This window comes from Hoplias malabaricus, chromosome 10 (assembly GCF_029633855.1).
Source record: "Hoplias malabaricus isolate fHopMal1 chromosome 10, fHopMal1.hap1, whole genome shotgun sequence".
NCBI lineage: Eukaryota > Metazoa > Chordata > Actinopteri > Characiformes > Erythrinidae > Hoplias > Hoplias malabaricus.
This window is the reverse complement of record NC_089809.1, coordinates 20,417,838-20,440,434: the sequence shown is the minus strand read 5'-3', so window position 1 is coordinate 20,440,434 and position 22,597 is coordinate 20,417,838. Positions and strand designations below refer to the sequence as shown.

General features: G+C 34.9%; 2 protein-coding genes across 3 annotated transcripts; both read right to left on the bottom strand.

The window, feature by feature from the left end:
* Positions 1–174: 174 nt before the first annotated feature.
* mtx1a (metaxin 1a) lies at positions 175–15,894 on the bottom strand. Its single transcript, XM_066683996.1, has 8 exons — positions 15,809–15,894; positions 10,557–10,626; positions 9,658–9,737; positions 7,461–7,553; positions 6,739–6,921; positions 5,773–5,849; positions 4,278–4,435; positions 175–3,954 (listed from the first exon to the last, which is right to left on the bottom strand). Exons 1-8 carry the CDS (start codon positions 15,887–15,889, stop codon positions 3,734–3,736), a joined length of 963 nt encoding a protein of 320 aa, XP_066540093.1. The 5' UTR covers positions 15,890–15,894; the 3' UTR covers positions 175–3,733.
* Positions 15,895–17,577: 1,683 nt separating this feature from the next.
* On the bottom strand, positions 17,578–20,643 carry LOC136708004 (uncharacterized). Of its 2 annotated transcripts, XM_066682256.1 has the most exons (7): positions 20,512–20,643; positions 20,033–20,107; positions 19,423–19,737; positions 19,264–19,320; positions 18,525–18,626; positions 18,271–18,317; positions 17,578–17,931 (listed from the first exon to the last, which is right to left on the bottom strand). In XM_066682256.1, the coding sequence occupies exons 2-7, from the start codon at positions 20,079–20,081 to the stop codon at positions 17,854–17,856; spliced, it is 648 nt and encodes a 215-aa protein (XP_066538353.1). In that variant the 5' UTR covers positions 20,082–20,107; positions 20,512–20,643; the 3' UTR covers positions 17,578–17,853. The 2 variants fall into 2 exon arrangements, with proteins under 2 accessions (XP_066538353.1, XP_066538354.1); XM_066682257.1 differs by lacking the exons at positions 20,033–20,107; positions 20,512–20,643 and adding an exon at positions 19,863–19,892.
* Positions 20,644–22,597: the final 1,954 nt, after the last annotated feature.

Below are 22,597 nucleotides of genomic sequence, written 5' to 3'. Positions count from 1 at the left end.
TATACTTAAGCAGTTTAATAAAATGTGTTACTATATAAAACATTTATAACATGGTCAGTTCATAAGTGATGACAGGTCTCTGGCACCTCACAATTAACTTTAATATGCACAGATATTGCTGACAGGTACGAGGCAGGAACCCAATATTTTATTTGCAGTATTTGGGTACTGGAACATCTTACTGAATCACTCAACAGACACAGTCTTCATTCAGTCACAAATTTCAGTGTTTTCTTAATGATGTCAGACCAGGGAACATTTTACACAATAAGGAAGTTGTTTACTTTTAAATCTGTTTGCTGTTTTGTAACTGTTGTATGTGTTGTGTAGGAGCTCTGTATAAAGTGTACTATATTTTAAAAGGCTTTCAGATAAAATCTAATTTCCATGACTGAAACCCTTACCATAAAAGTGAATAAAGTTGGTACTGAAATTATATAAATAGCAATATATACATACATTTTGACAGATGATTGATAGATTCAAGCACCACACACAAAACCCATTCAGGCAACAAAAGATGACCTCCAGTGACTACCTCTTTAATAAGTTAAACTGTAGACTGTCTCAATTACAACACTGTTAAATAACGAAATATTTTTCTGGTATTTCAAAATATTCCGTTTATAATACTGGTGTGAGGATAGCTTAGATGTCAAATATGTTCAAAAAGCATTTAACTCTAAGCAATCAATGAGGTCAGAGTGGCTAGTGTCCAGCCTGCCTGCACATAAACCCTCCAATCTGAGATAAATGTTTATTTTTGATTACAACTGTGTTGCCTTAGCAACCGTTTTAACAGCAGGTGCCGGGGGACTTTTTTTTCTCATACTTCATCTTTACTGGACCTTGAAAGCAGGAGACTGGAAAGAAAGTGCTGGGGTCTTGCACTTCTTAAACATCATTACACAATTTTTGAAAGTGTTTCTGCTAAAGAGGCACTCTAAACATGCAATAATGCGACCGCTTGGAACGGATAGCTTGTTAACGGACTTCTCCTCCCAGAGGGGAAAATATTTGGAGTTTGGAGAGTAAAAGAGGGGAAAAAGAGCTTGGACAGAAAGATTTTAATGCTCAGCATTGGTCAGTAACAGAGAATGACTCACACCTTTTAACCCCAAACTAAAGTAGAAGCAGACACAACCATGACACACATTTTTAGGCCTTGAACCCCTATCCGTCCCACTCTGGCTGTGTCTGAATGGGAATTACTGCATGGAACAAAATGAAGTTACAGAGCTATTTTCCTGTCCTGGATGTTTTCCAGATCATTTTTGAGGTCATTAAACAGCAGCTCCTGTGACTGCACATGGAGCACAGAGCTCCTTTAAATGCGCACACACAAGAGAGAGAGAGAGAGAGAGAGAGAGAGAGAGAGAGAGAGAGAGAGAGAGAGAGAGAGAGAGAGAGAGAGAGAGAGAGAACTAAATTAGCCACTGTATAACGTGCTAGCTAAAGGACTTTGAGAGAGAAAACAGCACAAGGGATTTCCTTCAATCAGGTTAGGGGGGAGGGTGTGATGGAAGGGGTAGCAGTGATTACTTCAAATCTGGGGGCTTTCACAAACTTTCCACACACACCCCAAAACAAACCCTGGAGTGAACAGGAGCCAAGGTGGGATTCCTGAGCCTTGCTGTAATACACAGCTGTGTTTCCCCAGGGTGCAGTGCAGAGAAAGCCCATGGTTTATCAGCTCCACAAGATGCTTTGGAAACACTGAGACCAGTTTACTACCCCTTGCTGATTAAGACAGAGAATAAAATAGAGAGCCTCTGGGCTCATTCAAACAACCACATTTCCAGTCCTCATAGCATACTTTTTTCAAACAGACTAGCAATAGGCAATACAGGAGATAATACAAAACATCCTACCCACTGGTTTTGAAACACATTTATTGTCTTATAAAATAAGAAAATATATTTACCATAGGTATATTTATGAAACACAACACCAATATAAGGGTAGGGACAGGAACATTCCATTAGCTTCTCAGGTGATAAACCTTCCACTTATGCTTATGCCTGAACTTTCAAAAAGCAGCTTGAGATTTGCACCCAGCAATTATATCCAGAAACAGCTGAAATCCTAAGCAGTAAAGTTGATCATCTGAAACACATTCTGGAATTACAAATTATATACTGTGTACTGTGGAATTGCAAGTAGATATGGTTTACAATTAGCAGGATACAACACTACAGACATTAAATGCAGTGCCTTGGGTGGTAAAACCATAAGACCGAAAGTTTAGCATGGGAGCAAAACGTGCAGGTTTACAGACTAAACATCTATAGAGAAAACAAAATGAAAGATGGGTCCACAAATCTGCTTCTTTTCAACACTCTCACAAGCTCTCTACCATATGTGGAAGTGTATACACACTGACAAACTCAGATGCACCACATACCCTGCAGGAACTACTTTGTAAAGCTAAGTGGCAATTAAACTGAACTAGTCTGAACATAGAACTGTGTTTTCAAGCTAGAGCTAGCTACATTTGAAAACACCTTTTTGGAATCATCTCTGTTGCTAAGTCACACAAATGTTTGGATATGCATAATTCATATTACAATTAACTTCTCATGAAATAATGCTGTTCTCTTGCAACTCTGAAAAAATCCATTGATTAATGATCAAGTGCTGATCTACAAAACTATGCTTTAAAGTTTTTGGAAAAAACAAGTATTTAAAAAATGTTAATAATTGTGATAAAACCACAACCAAGATTATTTATCATGGGCATCACAATCTTCTATAATTGGCATAATTTAGCAGATTACTGCTAAAAAATGAATGGTATTTTTGAAAAATCCTGATCCTAATACATCCTCTTTTTAAAAAACAAAAATCTTCCTAAGCGGACCCTTCCTACTTTCGTTTTTTAGAATGTTGCCATGTTCACTGAACAATAAGTCAATTAAGGAGATGAAAAGAAATATATATTTATTAATATTTATATACACTGATCTAACATAAGACGAGAAACTTCACTAAAATATCCAACATTTCTGGAACATGATGTGATGGGCAAGATTAAAAAAAAAGGCTATTTATGTATTACAAAACTAATATGAGTCTTATGACAAATACAGACTGATGCACAACTTCAGAGCCCTATTACAGCAATGACACCTCTGCTGCTAACTAGCTGGCAAAGACAATGCCAGGACTAAAAGGAACATGTGTCAGGTTTCCAGTGAACAAGGCAACAGAGTTTTCCTTCCAAGTGCTATGATGAGAAGCTATTGATCAACTCTATGCACACAAATAGCAGCCTGAAATATTTCTTGACACAACTGTTTGTTGTTGGTCCAAACATGGAATGTGGATAATAATAATATTTAAACAAGCATAAAATATATACTGCTCAGTTATATAATCAAAAATGTACCTTTAAATGTATACAATCATACAGTTCAAATTTGGATTCATTATTGCTACAAAGCTATATTTTTAAAAGGAAATAAACACCTAGAATACAATAAAATGTGTAGCACCATGTCTTAAAAAAATTAACCAAATGTGGAAAAATTTAAATAAATGAGTCACTCTGTACATGCTGTAAAAAAACTACACCAAAGCAATATGTACTAGCTAAATTTAAACTAAATTTAATTTAAAAGTCTCAGGTCGGACACATAGTGAAGCTGACTTTTCTTAGAGCGTGGAACTTGAATGAATTCTTCCCACCTGGATATATTTAGTGCACATAATCACTCACTGCTTCTTCCCGCTCTCACTCCTCCTCTTCCTCATGGACTGCTCTCATGGAGGAAGCATCTCTTCTTGGTACCTCCTCCTGCACATGCTCAATAGCAACAATGCCTGTGAAAAGAGCATAGCTCAACATGGCTGCCACAGCCACCAGGACAGACAGCAGCTGCTTGCGTCTCTTATACGGCTCATGGTCAAAGTCACTCCCCTCCTGTGTGCTGGACACTGGCCGTCCCACTCCCTCTGTCAGGACACAAATCAGAAGCCCAGCATGAAACTGACATAGTGTTGCTGCACAATCCTTAAAAATCAAAGTCACTGCTTTTAAATTTTCTTCAAGACTCTATATAAAACATCAAAACCATAAAGCATAATCGATTAATTAATTTGGGTTTTATGATTAAATACATTCAAATACTAATCAATTTATATCAATTTGCAGATTACATGACATTGTATGAGCAATCCCATCATCATTAAACACTTGTTTTTCATTGATTAATGTACCTAACATGGTTAGGCTAACCTAAATGTAGCACAAAACCCAATTTTGACCTGTTGCTCACCTTTAATTTCACTGGGAAAATAAAGGGACAGGATGTTACAGCAGAAGCTGTTTAGGTTGTCCAAAGACTTCAGATGCTGCTGCAGTCTGTTGCTGGGCAGCTTGATCTTCAGAAGGGGAGCCAAATGGCCAAACACATAGGCATCAAGGGAGGAAGGCCTGGAGGGCACATTTAAACATCAGTGTTTAAAGCCTACACTCCACATCCAGATTGAACCCGACTAAGCAGGTTCACCAAGCTTCACCAGAGTCTCACATTTTCAGTGACTACAGAATTTAGAAGCGTCTGGTTTTAGCAGCATATCACATAATTCTGGAGAGTGTCATGAGTATTCTGAGTAATTATGTACTTTGATTAATAGTCGTACGAATCCAATCTGACATACATTATTAAGATTTCTAGACATAATCTTTTTAAGATAATTTCACAAAAGTGCAGATTGGCAGTAAGCATCTTAAACCCAATTTTCCTGTAAGATATTAACAATTAAAAAATAATATACAATATAAATAGTAATTTCTAAGGATAAGTGCTTAACAAAAATTTGGAAAAGAAATTTTTTGGAAAAGACTTCAAATATCTAATTTCTTTTAAGTAACACCTTAAAGATTTAAATTTAAATTTTAGCTGTCCAGTTAAAATTAAGAAAAGCATTCTTTAAAGATCAGTGTGTCAAGGATGTGTGTTGTGTTCAACAGAATAAATAATGTACGTGTTCCAGATCTTTATAGAAAAGAGAACCCTAAATTAAAGCAAAAGTGTTTTTTTTCTGGAGGACAAAAGTGGTGGAATGCTTATGTATCCTCGCAGGAGTAACCACAATGCAACACAATATATGTTAATTCTCCTCTAATACACTCCAGTGTATTTCACTGAAAACAACTACACTATTTGTGTTATATAACAGGGAGGTTCTGCATTTCCAACATATTTAGACTTTGTATTTTTCAGGTTTAAACACATTATATTTCAGTCACAATCTCTGCTAATTACTTAGGCTATAAGCCCCATTTCATTTATTTTTTCAGTATCTACTGAAAATGCAAGCAAATTTACCCCATGTTGTTTCAGCAAACAAGCTAAATTTTCAAAGTGCAGGCAGTGGTGGTTTTACAACTTATTCCATGGAATGAGCAAATATTTTACTGCATTATTTGGTGTTACTATTGCTACGATAGATATGTGTTCATACCATTTTCTTTTTTGTCTTCCAGAAAAAAAGTATTATATGTAAATATGTATTCATAAGAGAAGCTCTCTGTGTGCAGAGTGTTATATCTCTACAGCATTTTACTATTTGAAGCGTGTTTTCATATTTGCAGGACATTAGGTTTTCTCTGCCCAGTATAGATGTAATTTGTATTAAAAAAAAAACTAGCAAGTTTAAAGACATGTCATTATCCAGTAAATAAATTTAAAGACACTCGAGGCCATTTAGGTGGATCTGAGAATCATTGTTAACAGTGTAATCTATGTGTAATTTATTTATACTTACGAATCCCCAAAGAAAAATTTGTTGGAATTGAGACGCTGAGAAAGAAGGTTCAAGCACTCCTGAGCATCACGGTACAGCTTCAGTGAGAAACAGAATTATAAGAGACAAAAATAAAAAGATGTTATTCATGAAGGAAAACATTTGAAGACCTAGTCTGACCATGTAGTTACATTTTTCAGTGTTATTTTTTATAGTGAATAAATCACTATGTCACTTCAAGGCCCATGTGGCTGCCACATTGACTTCCATAACATCATCAGAGTGTAGCTGCAGGGATGAACAATGGTTAAAAATGAGACTGTAGGACTCTGAAACATGTGTCTGTGACTGTGCATGCGATGAGTGCAAGAAGATGGTTCATTCCAGTATAGACCAAAACAATCTGTGTACTATATATTTAGGGATACCTAGAAAAAAATATGTTTTTGAAAAAGATTAAATAACATTTTTTTTAGATTAAATAAATATTGAAATAAAAATATATACATATGCATGATTACATTCATACTGTATTTTACTTTCTACCCCTGGGGATTTAAACTAAAATCCAATTAGGTTCAGTAACAAAAATTTTGTCCCACCAAAGGGACAAAACCACAATTTCTGTTTCATTTCATAGAGGCATTTTACATTGCCAATTTTGAACAGTGGCACATTTTCTGAACATAAATGATACAGTGGTTTAGAAACAGTTGCAGGTAGAATGAACCTAAACTGCTCTGTCTGTTAATCATTCAAGTTAAATTTTCTGCATCAACTTTCTTTATATTAAAGCATTGTCATGTCCCTCTTGCTCTCCCAATGACTGTAATTAAAAATAAATAAATAAATATATATATATTTTTTTACATATTCATCACATGTCTGGATAGAACTTTCAGTCTGTCTAAGTCAGGACAAAGGTCTGCCATTTAGTGATCCCAAACTCTCAGCATTTTTCTATCTCACTATTTTGCATCTCCTCACCTCTTTCTCAGCCTCTTCACCAGCCTCCAAAGTGCTGCTTCCCTTCATGAGTCGCACTCGCTCCAGCTGCTGCCCCTGCATGCGGCTGGGCAGAAAAAAGTTGAGGGGGAAAGAGATGTTCTCTGCATACCAGCGCCGAATCACCTCCACATAGTTCTTAGGATCAATCCACAGAGTGTAAATCTGTTATAATATGAGAATAAGAGAATACATTGAATGAAAGGGATAAACTAAAGTTAGAAAATGTCAGAGGATAACCACACAGGAAATTATATGAAAACTGCCCCAGAAGGTAATATACATATCAACAGTTCAAGCTGGGAACACATCTCCTGTGTCAAAGAAATACTGAAGAAAACAATGATAAACATGACAAGGATATAATGTTGTGATATCCCCATGTTGCAGTGTTTAACTCAAATCTTGCTGGCTCAGACCGTGGGCAAACTGTCTGGATTTTTTATACAGCTACCACTAAATTCCAGAGATAATCACCCACTCATCCTCTACCTACTAATGAGTTATGGGGGGTGGGGAAAAAAAAGAGAAGGGAGAGCTAGCTTTGAAAAAAAAATAGCATGGAAATGAATGCATCATGAGAATTGTTTCTCCTCCATTCACTGTCACATGAGTCCATGTTTCTTTATTGTGAGGACTGATCTGTTCTAAGTAAGACCATTAATCTTCATTACTCGTTTATATGTCCCTTATGTGTGTCTTACCAAAGCAGGCATCAGCTTCTCTTCCAGCAGAGAGATAAAGGCCAGCGTATCCGCTCCTTCTTTTGCTGACAGGTCATAGTCTGCGTTATATTTCTGAAACAAATTGAACAATCATAGCCTAAGCTAAGATCGGGTTTTCATATCCATACAGTAGAATCTATAAACTCTGATTAAACTATCAGACAACAACACTGGTTCCAGATGAAAAATTTAATTGTTAACTGAGCGAAGCCAGTGGCTCATTATAGTGAGATAAGAGTGGACTTGACAAAAGCATTTTTAAATATTGGGGACATGCTAAATATTGTGCTGGCTAAGTTTCTTTTCTATAAAACAAAATGGTCAGTACAACTCTGGAGCGTTCCAGGCTTTAGTTTAGTTTTCCATTCTAATTCTACCACAACAGGAAACACTTATTTAGCAATTACACCATTCTGCATGGTTCGAGAAAAGTGCAAAGGGCAACTGCCAAACATTCACAGCAGAAGACATTTCCAGTACAGAGTATAACGTGACAAAGCATGGATGTATTAAGTCTGTATTTCATTACTGACATTGCAGGTTTTGCAATGTAAAGCCAGGCAATTTCATAAATCATTCCAAATATTTTGCCATCTCAAATGGATCTTGCAAGCAATGAAAATTCAAGACAAACAGAAATCAGTAATTATTAGCAAAAAATAAAAATCTTCAGAATATTATTGTTCATAGTTACAGAAATATAATACATAGGTAATTTATTGAACCTGTTTTAGCTTTTCTATGATTGCTTGTTTTGGGAACATAATGTCCAGAATAAAATCACCCGAATAGTACTGTTCAGGTAGCAAGTATCATCGATGAATTTCTGCTGCTTCCTTCTGGATGCAAATTTAGGTTCCCAATAGTTAAAAGCAATAGCTGAAAGAATTCTTTTATACCCAAGACTATTGGGTTATTAAATAAGTGAGACACACATTTTTTCATTTTCATGTGGTGGTGTGCTATATACTGATGTTGTTGGTTTATATATTTATTGATTATATATTTAGTGTACCTGGCTGCAAATCAGATTTCCTGTTGGGGACAATAAAAGGAACTGAACTTTTTTAGAATGCAATCTCATATCAGAGACAGCTAAGAAATGGTTTAAAAATAAAGACTTCTATCTAAAGAGTGGCCTTTTCAGAGCCAAGGACATAATTTCTGAGAAATTCTGGCAATTAAAAGGAGGGGTTTTTTTTGTAACTTTTTGTAACGAAGAATGGGACAAAAATAATTTACTGAAAGAACTCCAGCTATAAAATCAAAAATATAATTTAATGACTATTAAAGAGCAATTACACCTTAAGACCTAGGTTTTAACAGCTGAAATGTATACTTCAATAATAAAATATACCAGTCCATCTGAAAAGTTGAACACATAATTCCCAAATTGTCAAATAACATTGTGATTTATTGTGATCAGGTCCGCATCTGCTGTTATAATGACCGTCACATTCTGCAAATTAGTCAGTCCCAGATGACATCCATCCATATCATACTCATAAATATGAGGAGCATATGAGCCTAAAGTGAGTATTTTGGCACAATTTCGTCGACATATCATCCCTTCTGTTTTTGAGCATTTTTATGAGTTGATAATTTGGAGTATTCTGAACAGAATATTCTGTTTTTCAGAGAATTTTAAGTTTAGTTTTTATTTTTCTAATAAGTACCATTACCATTTATAGATCACACTAGAGGGTGTTTTAAATTGGAGCTCTACAGCATCACCAGTGACCTCAGAGTTTGGTTGAGTTTAAATCATTAAGCAGGTAAACGTACATGACAATGTGGCGACCTGCTATAACATAGGGCCTACTCAAAATAGCAAACTTGTGTAAATGAAAATGTTTATGTTTATGTTTTTGTTAAGGTGCTGAACTATCTGAGAGTGGAGCCTAATAAATGATTAAATGAACAAAGGAAACATGATCTGTTGTCACTTGTTACTGTTTAAGTAATAAATTGTGCTTATAGAATTGTTGTATTAAAGTAATAATTTGATAAATTGATACCTGCAATTTCAATAAGAGTGTGTAAACTTTTAACCAATATAATATGAACTTTTAACTTCAAATGCTCTCCTACTCAAATTCAATTCCGATATGTTTACAGTTAAAAAATCCAAGTAAAACCTACAATTTCATAAGAGAGAAATGTGCGAAGAGGTCACCTGTTTCCTAAGTTGAATGATTATCTTGCTGGGTTGAGAGAAACTCCCCTCCTCTTTGGTCTTCAGGGCAGGGAGAGAACCTATCACAGATATCCCACATTCACAAGACACCATAAACACACAGATGGTTCCAGTTAGTGTGTAAGTTAACATGCTGCCATCACATCACAGTAAGAATGATACATGCAATACTCTCACTGGCTGTTTTAATAGTATAAACTATTTGAGTTACAGTAGAACTACAAACATGTTGCTGGCATCAAAATGGGCATATTTCTCAAAAAACAATACAATTTCTTAGTTTCACCCTTGGAAATACTGTCTTTGTACTGATATCAATTACAGAAAAGGTTTGCTTAATTTGCACTTCATTTTTCTGTTTTTATTTACATATTGCACAGCAACAAACATTTTCTGGAAATGGTGTTTGTAGTTTATAATTGCTTTTGCTATACTGCAAAACTTTACTGCTGACCCCTATTACCTGATAAAAAAAAGGTATGTTAATGCTACACATGCAGATGAAGGAAACACATCAGTTCAGATCAAGGTGAAATAAACACTAAAGCAGGCAAATTATCCATGAAAGATATAGCAGACAAAGACCACAGGGAACAGGAAAAAAAAGATAAAAAGAAAGACAGAAAAAAAGAAAGTTAGTTTTATGATAAGACAACTACCAAAGAAAAAAGAGGTCCAGTAGTTGACAAATTCCTTCAGTCAGCCTCCAATACCTATAGATTTAAAATCATCTTAGGCTGTATGTGGTCAATCCTAACATCAATGTTTTAACTATTTATGCCAAGATATCTATTTTGATTGGAAAGCAAACTATGGGAATTAACAATCATATTATGCCCATAAAAACAGAGCATTAAAATTCAGAGAGAGCAACACACCTGTTGGACTCCTCCAGGGGTTGGAAAGCTTGTGAACTTTCAGGGGTGCACCAGCAAAGCGTGCATACGCCTGGAAGTATAATAAAATCATTTAAGAAAACAATAATGCTATATGCATACACATGGGTAATAACAGTCATAATTTACATAATAGTCACCACTGCTAATGTTTTTAGGACAGAAAATCACCAAAAAAAAAAGTCAAGCCTTAAAGACTATTCAAATGACGTCTGTAAATTATACAGCCAAACAATTTTTCTGTGCCTACTTAATTTTAGCAGACTGTGTCATAACACATCTATGATAACCTGTCATTTTTTGGTCACCAGATTTGACGTCCACAATTTTCATAAAACAAACTGCCATTTTTAAAGCTGTTATGATGACAGTTAATATCTGCTGATAGACATATTTCAGTACACAGTCACAGTGTACCTAATGAACTCCATGGGCCCGTTATTACTCAGAACAACTGCAGCAGGACATTCAGTGGCATCTGAAACATGTCACATATTCAAAAATTATAAGAAATACACAATGTTAATGCAAAGAGTGACTGGCCAAATAAAAAGAATCAACTGAGGCCTAAAGTAACTACGATCAACCACAGAAGTAAAAGTTATTTTTATTAGTCTACTTGCTGCGCAATTATGCAGCCTGAATTGGGCACAGCCTTCCATATCTCAGCTAGTTAAGGAACAAAGTTACTTCCATGTTTAATCAAATTGGAACCAGGTCAGACTGGCTAAGGGCTAGTCATTTTGCTAGAATAGAGGGAAAGAACACTCTCCATAGACTAATTAGTTTAAGGCTTGCATACAAAACAGTAAGGACAATAAAGGCAGTATGTTACCACAGTAATGTGCTGAACAGCAAGAACCAAAAATGCTAAAATCCCCACAGTCGTAAAAACAACTCTCTGGCCTCATCCAGCACAGTTACAAAAGAGAAGTATCATCAGCAAACCTCTTTCCACTGGCGTCCTCATTTTTAAGCATAGGAAATTTTTGACATGGTGTGAAGTATTTCATTTCAACTTGTAAAACTGCAGGTTTGCAGCCTAATTTCCAGTTGGCAGCATGTTTTCTATGGAGAGGAAAATGTGTGTATAAGCTGTGAATGGAAACTGTAAAGACAGAGGCCCCAGCACAAAGCTGTGGAGTAGTTAAACTGTATTCTCTGGACTAATGAAGCACCATTCAATCATGTAATGATCTTCTAGAACTAACATGCATCATTATCTATCTTCACTAATGCTCCTGTGGATAACTAAGTCCTCACAGCAGTGTTCTATCCTCAAGTATAAAATGCTCCTAGAACAGAGGCTGTTACTGCAGCAAAAAAAATAAAAAATAAAAAAATAAAAATAAAAAGCTAAACGGCCAGTTGATACATTTGCTTTTACAAGAAACACTGGAGGAACACGTGACTTTAAAATTTTGTACCTGAACTGTATCTATAAAAAGGAGACATCTATACATTTTTATATTTATTTCTTTTGTAATCTTGTCCTACAAAAGGTCAAATTTGGATTATTTTTTTCTGTTAAGTGATTGAGGTTTAGGATTTCATTCTGGCATACACTCTCCATGTTGCTATTGAAATGTATTGTCATATGTGTGCTGCATTTTGACTGTTCCAATTGCATTTCAATGTGGCACAAATTCCTCTTCATATGCATCATCTTTAAAAAGTAAAATGTGGCAAAGTAGTTGAGATGGCCATAATAAAGACAAAAATGCACTAATCTAGATGATGTCACTACTTTTCTATTTGTAATGTCAAAATAACATTGACACATGCTGTGGTAATAAAGAGATAATTTCCAGATGAATTATTTTAAGACAAAAAAAAACATAGTTGCAAATATTTCTGGTTCAAACCATTCTTTTAAATGTAGGATCATGAAATCCACATCAGTTCCAATGCCTGTTTTAACCTTGCAAATGTACATAAATAATCAACTAACAAGACAGATGTAAAAGCAGTTTTCATCACGTAGACCCCCAAGTAGAAAGGGAGATAAAGAGGAGGGGATGGTGGTTCAGGGCTACGTAACGGAAAACACTGCTAATTTCTTCCACTGTGTTTGCAGGTCTTAAAGTTACTGCTAAAGTCTGTTTGAGGAACTACAAAGAAGAGGCTCAAGGAAAAGCAACATGCCTGAAGGAAAGGAATGCTAAAGACAAGTGCTGAAATGGATGGCAAACCTTGCGCAACAGACATGATGTTACTCAAAAGCTTTCATAAAATGTAGGATCATAGAGACACTGAATGACTAACACATGGTGGAAAAAGTAACAAAAAACATCAACACCCATTTCTCAATAATTAAATGGCCTCACTCACTTAGACTCAAACAAAAATAACAGAGCTCTGAAAATCCTCTGGGGTATAGTTTAGACAAAAGATATAGTCTGTTGTTAACTATTCAAAAAAAGGTTCCAGGAATGTGAAGCTTTTGAAGATAAATAACAAATAAATAAAAAAAATGAAGCTGAATAGAGGACAGAAAACTCTATATGTTAGTTATTTATCATCTGCTGTAGAGAGGTTCTCAAAAAAATCTGAGCTCTAATCATTCATTCATTTTCCCCCACTTTTCTGCCAGTTGGAACTGTTAATGACATCAAAGGCTAAGATCATGGCTTCCAATTTATGAGTTACTAGTAAAACTGGATGTCATAAAATAAGAGATGATCTGAGCTGAAAATATATCATGCATATTCTTGTAACTTTGAATATCCAAATACTGTCCAAAAACAACATGAACAGGAAAGCAGCTGCAGTCCAAAATACTTCTGCTGGCACACATACTGTACAGTTAACACAGCCCCAAGTATGGCAAGACCCAGTTAAAACTAGGGTCTTAAAACTACTATGACATTAAATACTATATACACCTTATACACCTTACTATATAAACTGAAATCTATAATTTAAGGAATGTAACATTCATTAAAATAAGTTATAAGGACTGAAGAAATTAATATTGCAGGTTTACACACTAGCCCACTGTAGGAATTCACTATATCTTTTGTAAACATAGACCAATGGATGTCGTTTTTGCAGGACGCCTAATGATAAAATAAAACATTAAATCTCACTAAGAAGTAATTTGACAGTGTTTTCTAATTATGAAAAAATATGCTTCTCTTAGCTTTTTTTGTTTAAAAAAAAAAAGCCTGCAATTACTGCTTAGCTTTTACCTTTGTCATTAGTCATAGATATATTTGGTACTGTATGTTGTCATTACAAGGAGAACAAACTTAGTCCTCTATAACTGGATTTAAAGCACCACATTGTGTTTTTACCTTACAAAAACAGCTTCAAAATTACTGTGATGCTCCGCTGACCTGAATTATGTAGAATAGAGTCTCTGTTATTGTTATTCTGGGCTAAGCACTGCAGAAACTGCACTATGTAACTGCACTACCTCCTCATCTCCCTTGATTTCACAACAGTTCTGTAAAAGTTAATTACACTTTACAACTTTAGGGTGAACCCAGGTGCAAATACCAAATCTTACTTGGTGTTGCTTTAAACAGCACAAAACAGGAAAATCTCAAATATATATGTAACACTGCAATGAATACTAGTGTGAATATAATTCATTATATTTATTATTGTGATATTATAGTTTTGTCATAACAAACACCACAAAATTATAAAGTTTACTAATTTTACTAAGAGGGAACCTGTGGTCAATATTCAATAATGGAATAAGCAAAGACATACCCCACAGAACCTAAGCATCCCACACCCAAATGATGTGGAAAGTTTGGAAGGAAATCAGGCTATATGCTTTCATACAGCTGAAGTCAGAAAAAGAATACGTCACTAACCGCTTGCTATGTTGTCAACAATCAGCCTGTGGTTACAAACCACTCTACAAAAAAAAAAATTAAAAAAAAATAAAAAACTCAGGCATTTTCCAAACCACCAAAGAGGGGGACGTTCTCAAATAAATTCCTAAAAGCACCTCACCAAATGAGGAGGGCCAAAACATACACTTTAAATTTAGTTACTTAACTAATACATTACTTAATTATTATAGCCGTTTCATGATGTCCATCAATAAAAGAGATTCATATGTTGGATCTTTAAAGCAAAAAAACTTCCTTACCTAGAAGGTAAACCCCAAGTTATTTGAGAAGGTTAAGGATTTTGAAACAAACCTACAGAATCAAATTATTTACATAAGGCAATGTTGGCATTGCAGGGACATGAATAGCGATTTTGTGGTAATATGAAGTGGAAAAGTAAAAGAAGATGAAGTGTTTCCAAGAGGGGCCATTACTCCATCCTTGAACAGTAGAAACCCACAACCACAGAATTTGTATCTACACAGTGAATGTTTAATGCTGATGGCTTTATTTTTCTAAAATAATAACTGAGGAATCTAATGTTACTAGGTATATTAAAAAAGTAACTAAAATATTATCCAATAGTTAATCTTTTGATCACTGATGTCATTTGATGAGAGTAAATCCTCTTCTCGAGCTAATCTCAGAATAATGTCTCCAGGTAGTGTTAAGTTTAAGTCATAAAAATAAATAGGCAAATTTGATTAAATGGAGAATGGAAGACTGTGGTTTTAAATCAGAAATGTCTATCCATGGAGTGACTGCTTCTTTCACACCTGACAACATTCATTCTAGCATTATAAAGTATAAAACACAAGGGATATTTAACCTAAAGTAAAAAGAAAGTTTAATTAAAAACAACTAATTTAAATGAAATTCCTCTGGCTAAGCCTGAATTGAGTAATCACCACCAGTGTAAAAATCGAATTCGTTTTTTTATTTTACATCGAACTACGCTGAGTAACCTTGTTTGCATCTTAACAAGTTAAACAAATGTCATTTTGGTCAGTACTTGGAACTCCTGTTTTATCCTGTGTGATATCAACTTTTCAAGATAAAACATTCCCTTTATTTTCTGTTTAACAGTTGGAATACATGTCGGTTTTTGTAGCCCCTTTAAAAGCTTGGGCCTGTTGAAATGCGATCACCTGAACGTTTGGTAATGATTTAATTTATTATTATCACTATTTCCCAGTTCTTGTTCAAATGTTACCTTCCACCTTAAATGGTGCGGCAGTCAGAGTCTGGCACAATCGGCTGCAGCTTTTAAGGTGGAACACAGAAATCGAACAAAAAGCTGGAGAATAATAAACCTCCTTTCGACGCATCCAATTCAGAGACGGGTTCTGAAGATTAATCTGTAAAGCGGGGCAGATAAAGACCCACCAAAACAATGAGACTGTCCGTGTCGACTGAGGGTAAACCCCAGCTGCCCTTCCAGCAAAACAACTCTGAGGGAGCCGCCATCTTCATTACACACCTCTCAGACACAATAAAAGTCCCGTCACAATCAGTAGAACGGAACTTTTTAGTGAATTTAATTTTAAATGTATAATGTACGGATGTAGTTTAGTAAGTATATTATTTGCATATTTATAAATAAAAAGTGATAAAAATGATAAATGTGATAAAATTGAAAAAAGTGATAAAAAGTATATACAATACTAAACGTGCTACTATCATACAATGGCTTATTATGTGACAGTTTAGACTCAATTTAAACTGTGGGGTCATATAATTTAGGTTTATTTGAATTTTAAAATGCATTTTACATTCATAACATCACTGACAGATATTTTTTTTCTGCCTTTTAGGTAAATCTTTATTTTATTTTTAGATTTCAAAAAATAATTTGTTCTTCATTTAAATATTCATTAGCTATTATTATTATTATTATTATTATTATTATTATTATTATTATTAGTAGTAGTAGTAGTAGTAGTAGTAGTAGTAGTATTTGTTTACAACTATGTATGAACAATGTTCTTTAGGGATTTTAAGGCAAAATGTAGGGTTACTGTAGCATTTAGGGTACTGTAGTTTGGAAACAAGAAGTGTAGGCCTGATGACGGTGTTAAATGTTGGAGTCACATAAGGAACATTTAATAGCAGAGGGACACTGATAAGGACATTAAGTTCATCTGTGTTGCAGTGCAGCTGCCAAGACCTGGGCCAGAACTGCATTCACAATTTATGACATCAGCCTGGGTTCAGAGGCAGAGTTCAGAGTATTCCTCTGGAAGATAGAAATGCAGCCATGCTTCCGTTTGTCCTTGCACTGCTATTCTCATTCTTATACTCTCTCCAACTGACTCCTGACATGGTGTCTTTAACTGTCAATAATTCAGTGGAACAGACTATTGTACATTTGTTTTTGTGTGAAAATATAGATTGTCTAGTGTAAAAAGTATATTCTAGTTGAGTTATGAAGTTGTAAATATTAAGTTACTGAAGTAGAAGAAACATTACTTTATTAATCCATTTGGGGAAACTCTGCATTTAACCCATCTGTGCTAAAAAACACATACACACTACTAAGCAATTTTAGCATACACACCATAGCAACCAATGAGCAGTTGGGGTTGTCCCTTGCTCAAGGGCATTCCAGCTGTGGATATTGAGGAAAAAGAAAACACAGCACTCTCCTCTTCCCCACTATTCCTGTTGGACCAGGGAATAGAATCAACCTTCCTGTCCCAAGCCTGCATATCAAACTGCTTATCATTTCATAGGTTCTCATCAGTTCTCAGTTAGGTACCGATGTCTTATACTTTATCTACCCTGTTAGTAGTTTATTTTCACATTACTATTCTGATTTCATGTATAATGAACATTCACATGCTGGAAATTTGATGCATTTACACAATTATAAAATTAAATCAAAAGTTAAATAATCTTCATTTTTTTATCAATTTTTAGTTTACTACATCATTTAAACACTGCAGCTGTCTTCACTCTGTGAAAATTTCATGATGAATGGACTAATAAAATGCTTCAGAATCACTTGGAATAAAATCTGTTTACAGTTACTTTTATTGAAACTTAAGAAAATGTTCTGCTCCTATAAAGTTACTATTGTGGAGATACATGTTTTTCAATGTACAGCAACAATAAGTACAATGTCATAAACTTACTTCTATAACAAAATAATAAAATACAATACAAATTTTAAAAATTGGTTGGCAATACTGATGGTAGAGATGTGTGAATTGTCTGTGTTCCATTGGTCAATTTATTTTTATTCCAATTATTTCAATCAATTATTTTATTCTCTATTCAAATTCCAAACATAAGAAACCTTTAATTCTGGTTTCTGTTTCTTATTCCTTAAGTTTTAGATCTTAAATAACAGTAGAATAAACAAAAGACACACAGATCAGTAAGGTGATTTCTTGACATTAAGGAAAAGACTGAATAGAAGCTGCACATCTTTAGGAACAGGAATGTATAATATACTCTGGCTTCCCAGCTCCAAACTTGAGAGTAGCATACTGTGTCTCACTTGAAGGCTGTGGAAAATATAATAAGTTACAATTTCCAATTTTTGAAAAATGAATGGGAAATAAACAGAGCCAGCAATGATGTTTTTGGTTGTCCCCCACCCATCCCAGAATGAATCATGACTATGTCCTGATTTTTATGTCTTGTGTAGTTTTAGGTTCTTGCTATTTACTGGTCATTACAGGAGTGGTCGCAAGGGCTTTGGAAATGTGATTTCAACACTGTGATTTATTTCAGAAGGGTAGTGTCATTAATCGTTCTAACATGTCTAAATATGTACAATATGTATAAAGCAACCTCTCTGACGCTGTTGAAGAAATTGTGAATTAAGTACAGTTTTTCCTTACTTGGTAGTGCTCTTCTGATGCCTTTTTTTTCTTCTGATGTATTATACCTATAAAAAAAGATTTTATTCAAATTAAAATATTACATCTAGGCACATCATTCATTAATTTCTTTCAGTCTTTCCTGAAATTAAAATAAAATGTGCCTTCAATCGTAAATTTACAGTTAATTGAAATTATTGATTAAAATAGTTAAAGGATTAAATAGAGGCACAATTTGCTTTTTTTCCCCCTGATTTTCTAAATCCCCAGCATACCTCTCTTCATCCAGGCATACACTGCTGTGACTGTTAAGCTCATCAGAATAACTGAGATGCCTCCCAGAACTGCCAAGGGGATTGAACACTGATATTCTTTGCCTGGTAAATGAATACATGTAAGAGACAAAGATATGTAGTATACATTCAAAAAAGAAAAAAAAAATCTACATTCTAAAGATATGAGTTAGGTCAAATGCACTCGCCATTGCATACTTATTAATGCCATGTTGGAAGGTATAGTCATAAAGAATGGGCATGACTAACACTAGATTTTGTTTGTTTACATTCAGCACAACTTTGCAAATGTTATCTTAAACATATATATATATATATATATATATATATATATATATATATATATATATATATATATATATATATATATATGTTATAAAATGTTATAATATGCTATATATATGTATATATATAAAATGTTTTAGTACTACGGTTCATATAGTTAATGCAGATATTAAATTGTTTTTCTATGTGACCCATATTTGCTATAATGAAAACTACTGTTGCACGTATGATTAAAGCAGGGTGCAAGGGGACAAGTTGCTGTAAATTTTCAGGTTTATGAAAATCACCCAGAAAAGAACCTGGTACAAATAAAAAGTTTTGTAAAAAAATTTAAATCATCTGAACTTTTTTTAAATGAACTCTTTATTCTATATATTGCTCTACAGATACACAGGGCATATTTCTGAAAAAGCTTCATAAAAAAAAGAAATAATACCTTGTTCTGAAATCATTTTGTGGTCTTCATTAATCACATGCTCTTTGACATTTATATCTAGCACAGAACATAAAACCTTGCATCAAATCACATGAAATCACATTGACATATACATATAAATAATAAGTAATTTAGCATTGATTTCCTGAGGCACTTTACCTCTGACTGTTAGCTCTGTCCCATTCCCCATGTAATCTACACCTGAATTCAGCAGCAGACAGTAAAATGTGCCGTTATCTGAAGGACTAGCCTGGGGAATGGTCAGCAGACAGTATGTATCCACCTGTGCTCTTTTGGAAATGACCATTGAGCCAGAGCCATAAGCGACATAGATCACAAGGCCTTCAACTGACCGGTACAGTAACCACCTTACAGATGAGCACTGACCAAAGGCTTGAGAGATATCACATGATAATGTCACATTTGCTCCCACATCCACTGTCAGACTAGGAGACTGGAAAACCAGACTGGCACCTATAACACACACAAACACAATTACAATTAATAATCCCTCTACAAAACTAGTCTTCCATGTGTTTATTTTTGAAACTAGAAAAAATTATTATGGGTGATTTGTGTCCAAAATGCAGTGACTGTACCCCTGCCTTCAGTGCAGAAATGCATGTTTGATTTCCTGCTCATGTTAGTAAAGCCCACAACACCAATAAGAATGTGTAGCAAGACTTCTATCATGACATTTGCTTACATCTAAAAACCAATTAGAAAAAAACAAGTATATTAATGTTGAAGAAGTAATAAACATATTTACCAATATAAGTGAGCTGAAATAGATAAGTCAAATGTAGGCTGTAAAACATCTTGCCTTCCTGAGAAACAATGTAATCTGAGGTTTCAAAAGAATAAACAACCTGTTACAGATGCTTACATGCACATTTGCACGGCAACAACTCTCCTGTTTTCCTTTGTCTCTTTTGGTTTTCATGGTTCCTGACCTGAATTCAAAAGCCACAAATAGGCTAAGTACTTTCAAACTTTCCACACACACTTATATAATGCATGAAAAAGCTTTCTGCGGATAACTGACTGCAACTGTAAATCAGAGGTTATATGTGATTTAAATAAATAAATAAATAAATAGGGTTTAAACATCAAAATCTAGGCATGTTCTATTAAACATTCATTAAACAATATTACAGCAGATACAAAGGGAGCTCGACAGAATCAGCCCCTACCCTGGGCTTCAGGTGTATTTGTACAGATACATTTATAGAGCACTTTTTTACATACCCAAGTACACTTTACAATTGAGTATGGGTTAGGGTGTATAAATGTACATGGTAAATGGATACAAAGAGCAAAGCATAAATAATACAACATCCCATAAATGTGAAGCATTCAGTTGGGGCAATGAAACAAAATTTGTAATGGTGCATTTTTCAAACACAAACACAAACACACACACACACACACACACACACACACACACACACACACACAAAGAACAGTACAGTTAGGACAGTGAATACATGCACAACCCTAAACACAAAAGGACATACAGTAAAGACAGTGAATACACACACACACACACACACACACTCACACCTGGATTTGCAGGCAGACATCCCAGCACCCAAAGAGGAGCCAGGGGTTAGGTGCCTTACTCACTTGGTATGAATGCTGAGGTAGGAGTTAGTGCTGTTCCTTCACTCCAACTAAACTATCGTTCCTGCCTGTTACCGGAAATTGAACTGGCGATCCTTTGGTCCCAAGCCTAAAGGCCTAAAGTGACCATGCTCACTGCAATGGCTTCAGTTAAAGGAGTATAAATCCTGCAAATATTTTAGCATGAATTGAAGTGATTGTTGTGATCCAAACTAATAATTTTACATCACTCCCTGATCATATGAACTTGGCCATGATACCCTCACTGCAAATCAAACTTTTTTTTTTTTGCCAAATTCAGTGCTTGTCTGATCTTATTATTTCTATCTGAATTCACATCTCCCATATCTTACCTGTTTATTTGCTACAAAAAACAATAATTCATTTTTTGAGGAAGGCGCAGAGCATAGAGGACACAATTCCTGATGCTGCTGCATGCTAAGTTTTAACAACCCCACCCTACCTCCACCCTTAAGGCTAGCCAGAGTTTAAATACCACTGCAGTGGACAATAGATGAGAGGTGGCTGGAAAGAACATTGTAATCTGTATCCATGTGACACTACTCAAAACACAAGGCTCCTGTACTGAACTGTATGCCAAATGCTGAGCAGAGAAAAAAATGTTGTCATGCTACATCTGGGGTAACATGTTTAGGGTGCTGCAGGGTGTTTAGGGAACTCTGTCAATCTGTAATAACATTTAATGAGGCCATGAACTGTTGAGTAGCTGAAGACTTGTATTAAGCAACAAAGGGCAATCATTTTTCTCAGAAATGTGCCACAATTAGTATCAATTCTCAGAAGAAGAATTGTGATGAAATTGATGGCTGGTAAACATGGTAATTTTACAATGTGTTGGAGAGAAACATGGATGGAGGTAAATCTGTCTCTCTGCAGGTATTGTTTTGCCAGACAGTGTCACTCTGTCTCCTGGAGGTAATATGACATCTGCAATTATCTGCCTTTATTATTGGCATCAGAATCACCATTCAGATTCACAAAAACTCACTCACGGACAAGCAATTGAAATAAAATCTTTTTACATTGATTTCCACTGAAAGTTTAGAAGGTTTAGTCCTTCTTCTGTAAATTTACTATTTTATGAAGTTTTTCATTGCACAGCATTGATTTGCTCTCTCCAACATTCTGTGTAAAAGTACAGGTAAACGTAAGACAATATTTTAAATTTGTTTAAATTTACTAAATGGCTGTCAATCATATTGGTCAGTGAAAACAGTGGAAATCAGTTCTCTGTACATTTGTTAGTTGATTAAAGGTTTAAGTGTATTAACAATTCACAGCTTCTGATTAATTGCATTACACAAAATAATCTAAACTTTTCTCAACTTGTACGCAGATGGTGTTATTTGGAGTGCTGTTGAAAGTAAATAAGAGAAAAAGTGGAGCAGTGATTAAGCTCTGTTTGAGTCCCTCCCCACTGCAGTACCTGCTCAGGTGCTCCAACAATAAAGAGACTGTTCATTCCTATAGTGAGACACTGGGACCAAAGCACTGCTTTATTACTAATCCTGAGCAGCACAGTGCACAGGCTGAAGGATTAGGACTTCATTAAGCTGAACATTATGAAGGAAAAGTATCTGATTTGGATTTATGGGTTCATTGTGTTATTTTCAGGTAAGACAAATGTGTATTTAACTGTTTTTTTCCCATCAAGGAATCAGACAAAGCCAGCAAATGAATTAATCTGACA

Excerpts from the sequence above, each read along its gene's own strand:
- mtx1a (XM_066683996.1), bottom strand. The coding sequence starts at position 15,889 with ATGGCGGCTCCCTCAGAGTTGTTTTGCTGGAAGGGCAGCTGGGGTTTA. Across the intron at positions 10,627-15,808 it reads CGGACAGTCTCATTGTTTTG|GCGTATGCACGCTTTGCTGG; the intron begins GTGGGTCTTTAT and ends TTATACTTCCAG. Across the intron at positions 4,436-5,772 it reads AAATTTTTCTTTGGGGATTC|GCCTTCCTCCCTTGATGCCT; the intron begins GTAAGTATAAAT and ends TGTGCCCTCCAG.
- LOC136708004 (XM_066682256.1), bottom strand. The coding sequence starts at position 20,081 with ATGTTTTACAGCCTACATTTGACTTATCTATTTCAGCTCACTTATATT. Across the intron at positions 19,738-20,032 it reads ATTTCAGCTCACTTATATTG|GTGCCAGTCTGGTTTTCCAG; the intron begins GTAAATATGTTT and ends TGTGTGTTATAG. Across the intron at positions 18,627-19,263 it reads CAAAATGATTTCAGAACAAG|GCAAAGAATATCAGTGTTCA; the intron begins GTATTATTTCTT and ends TTCATTTACCAG.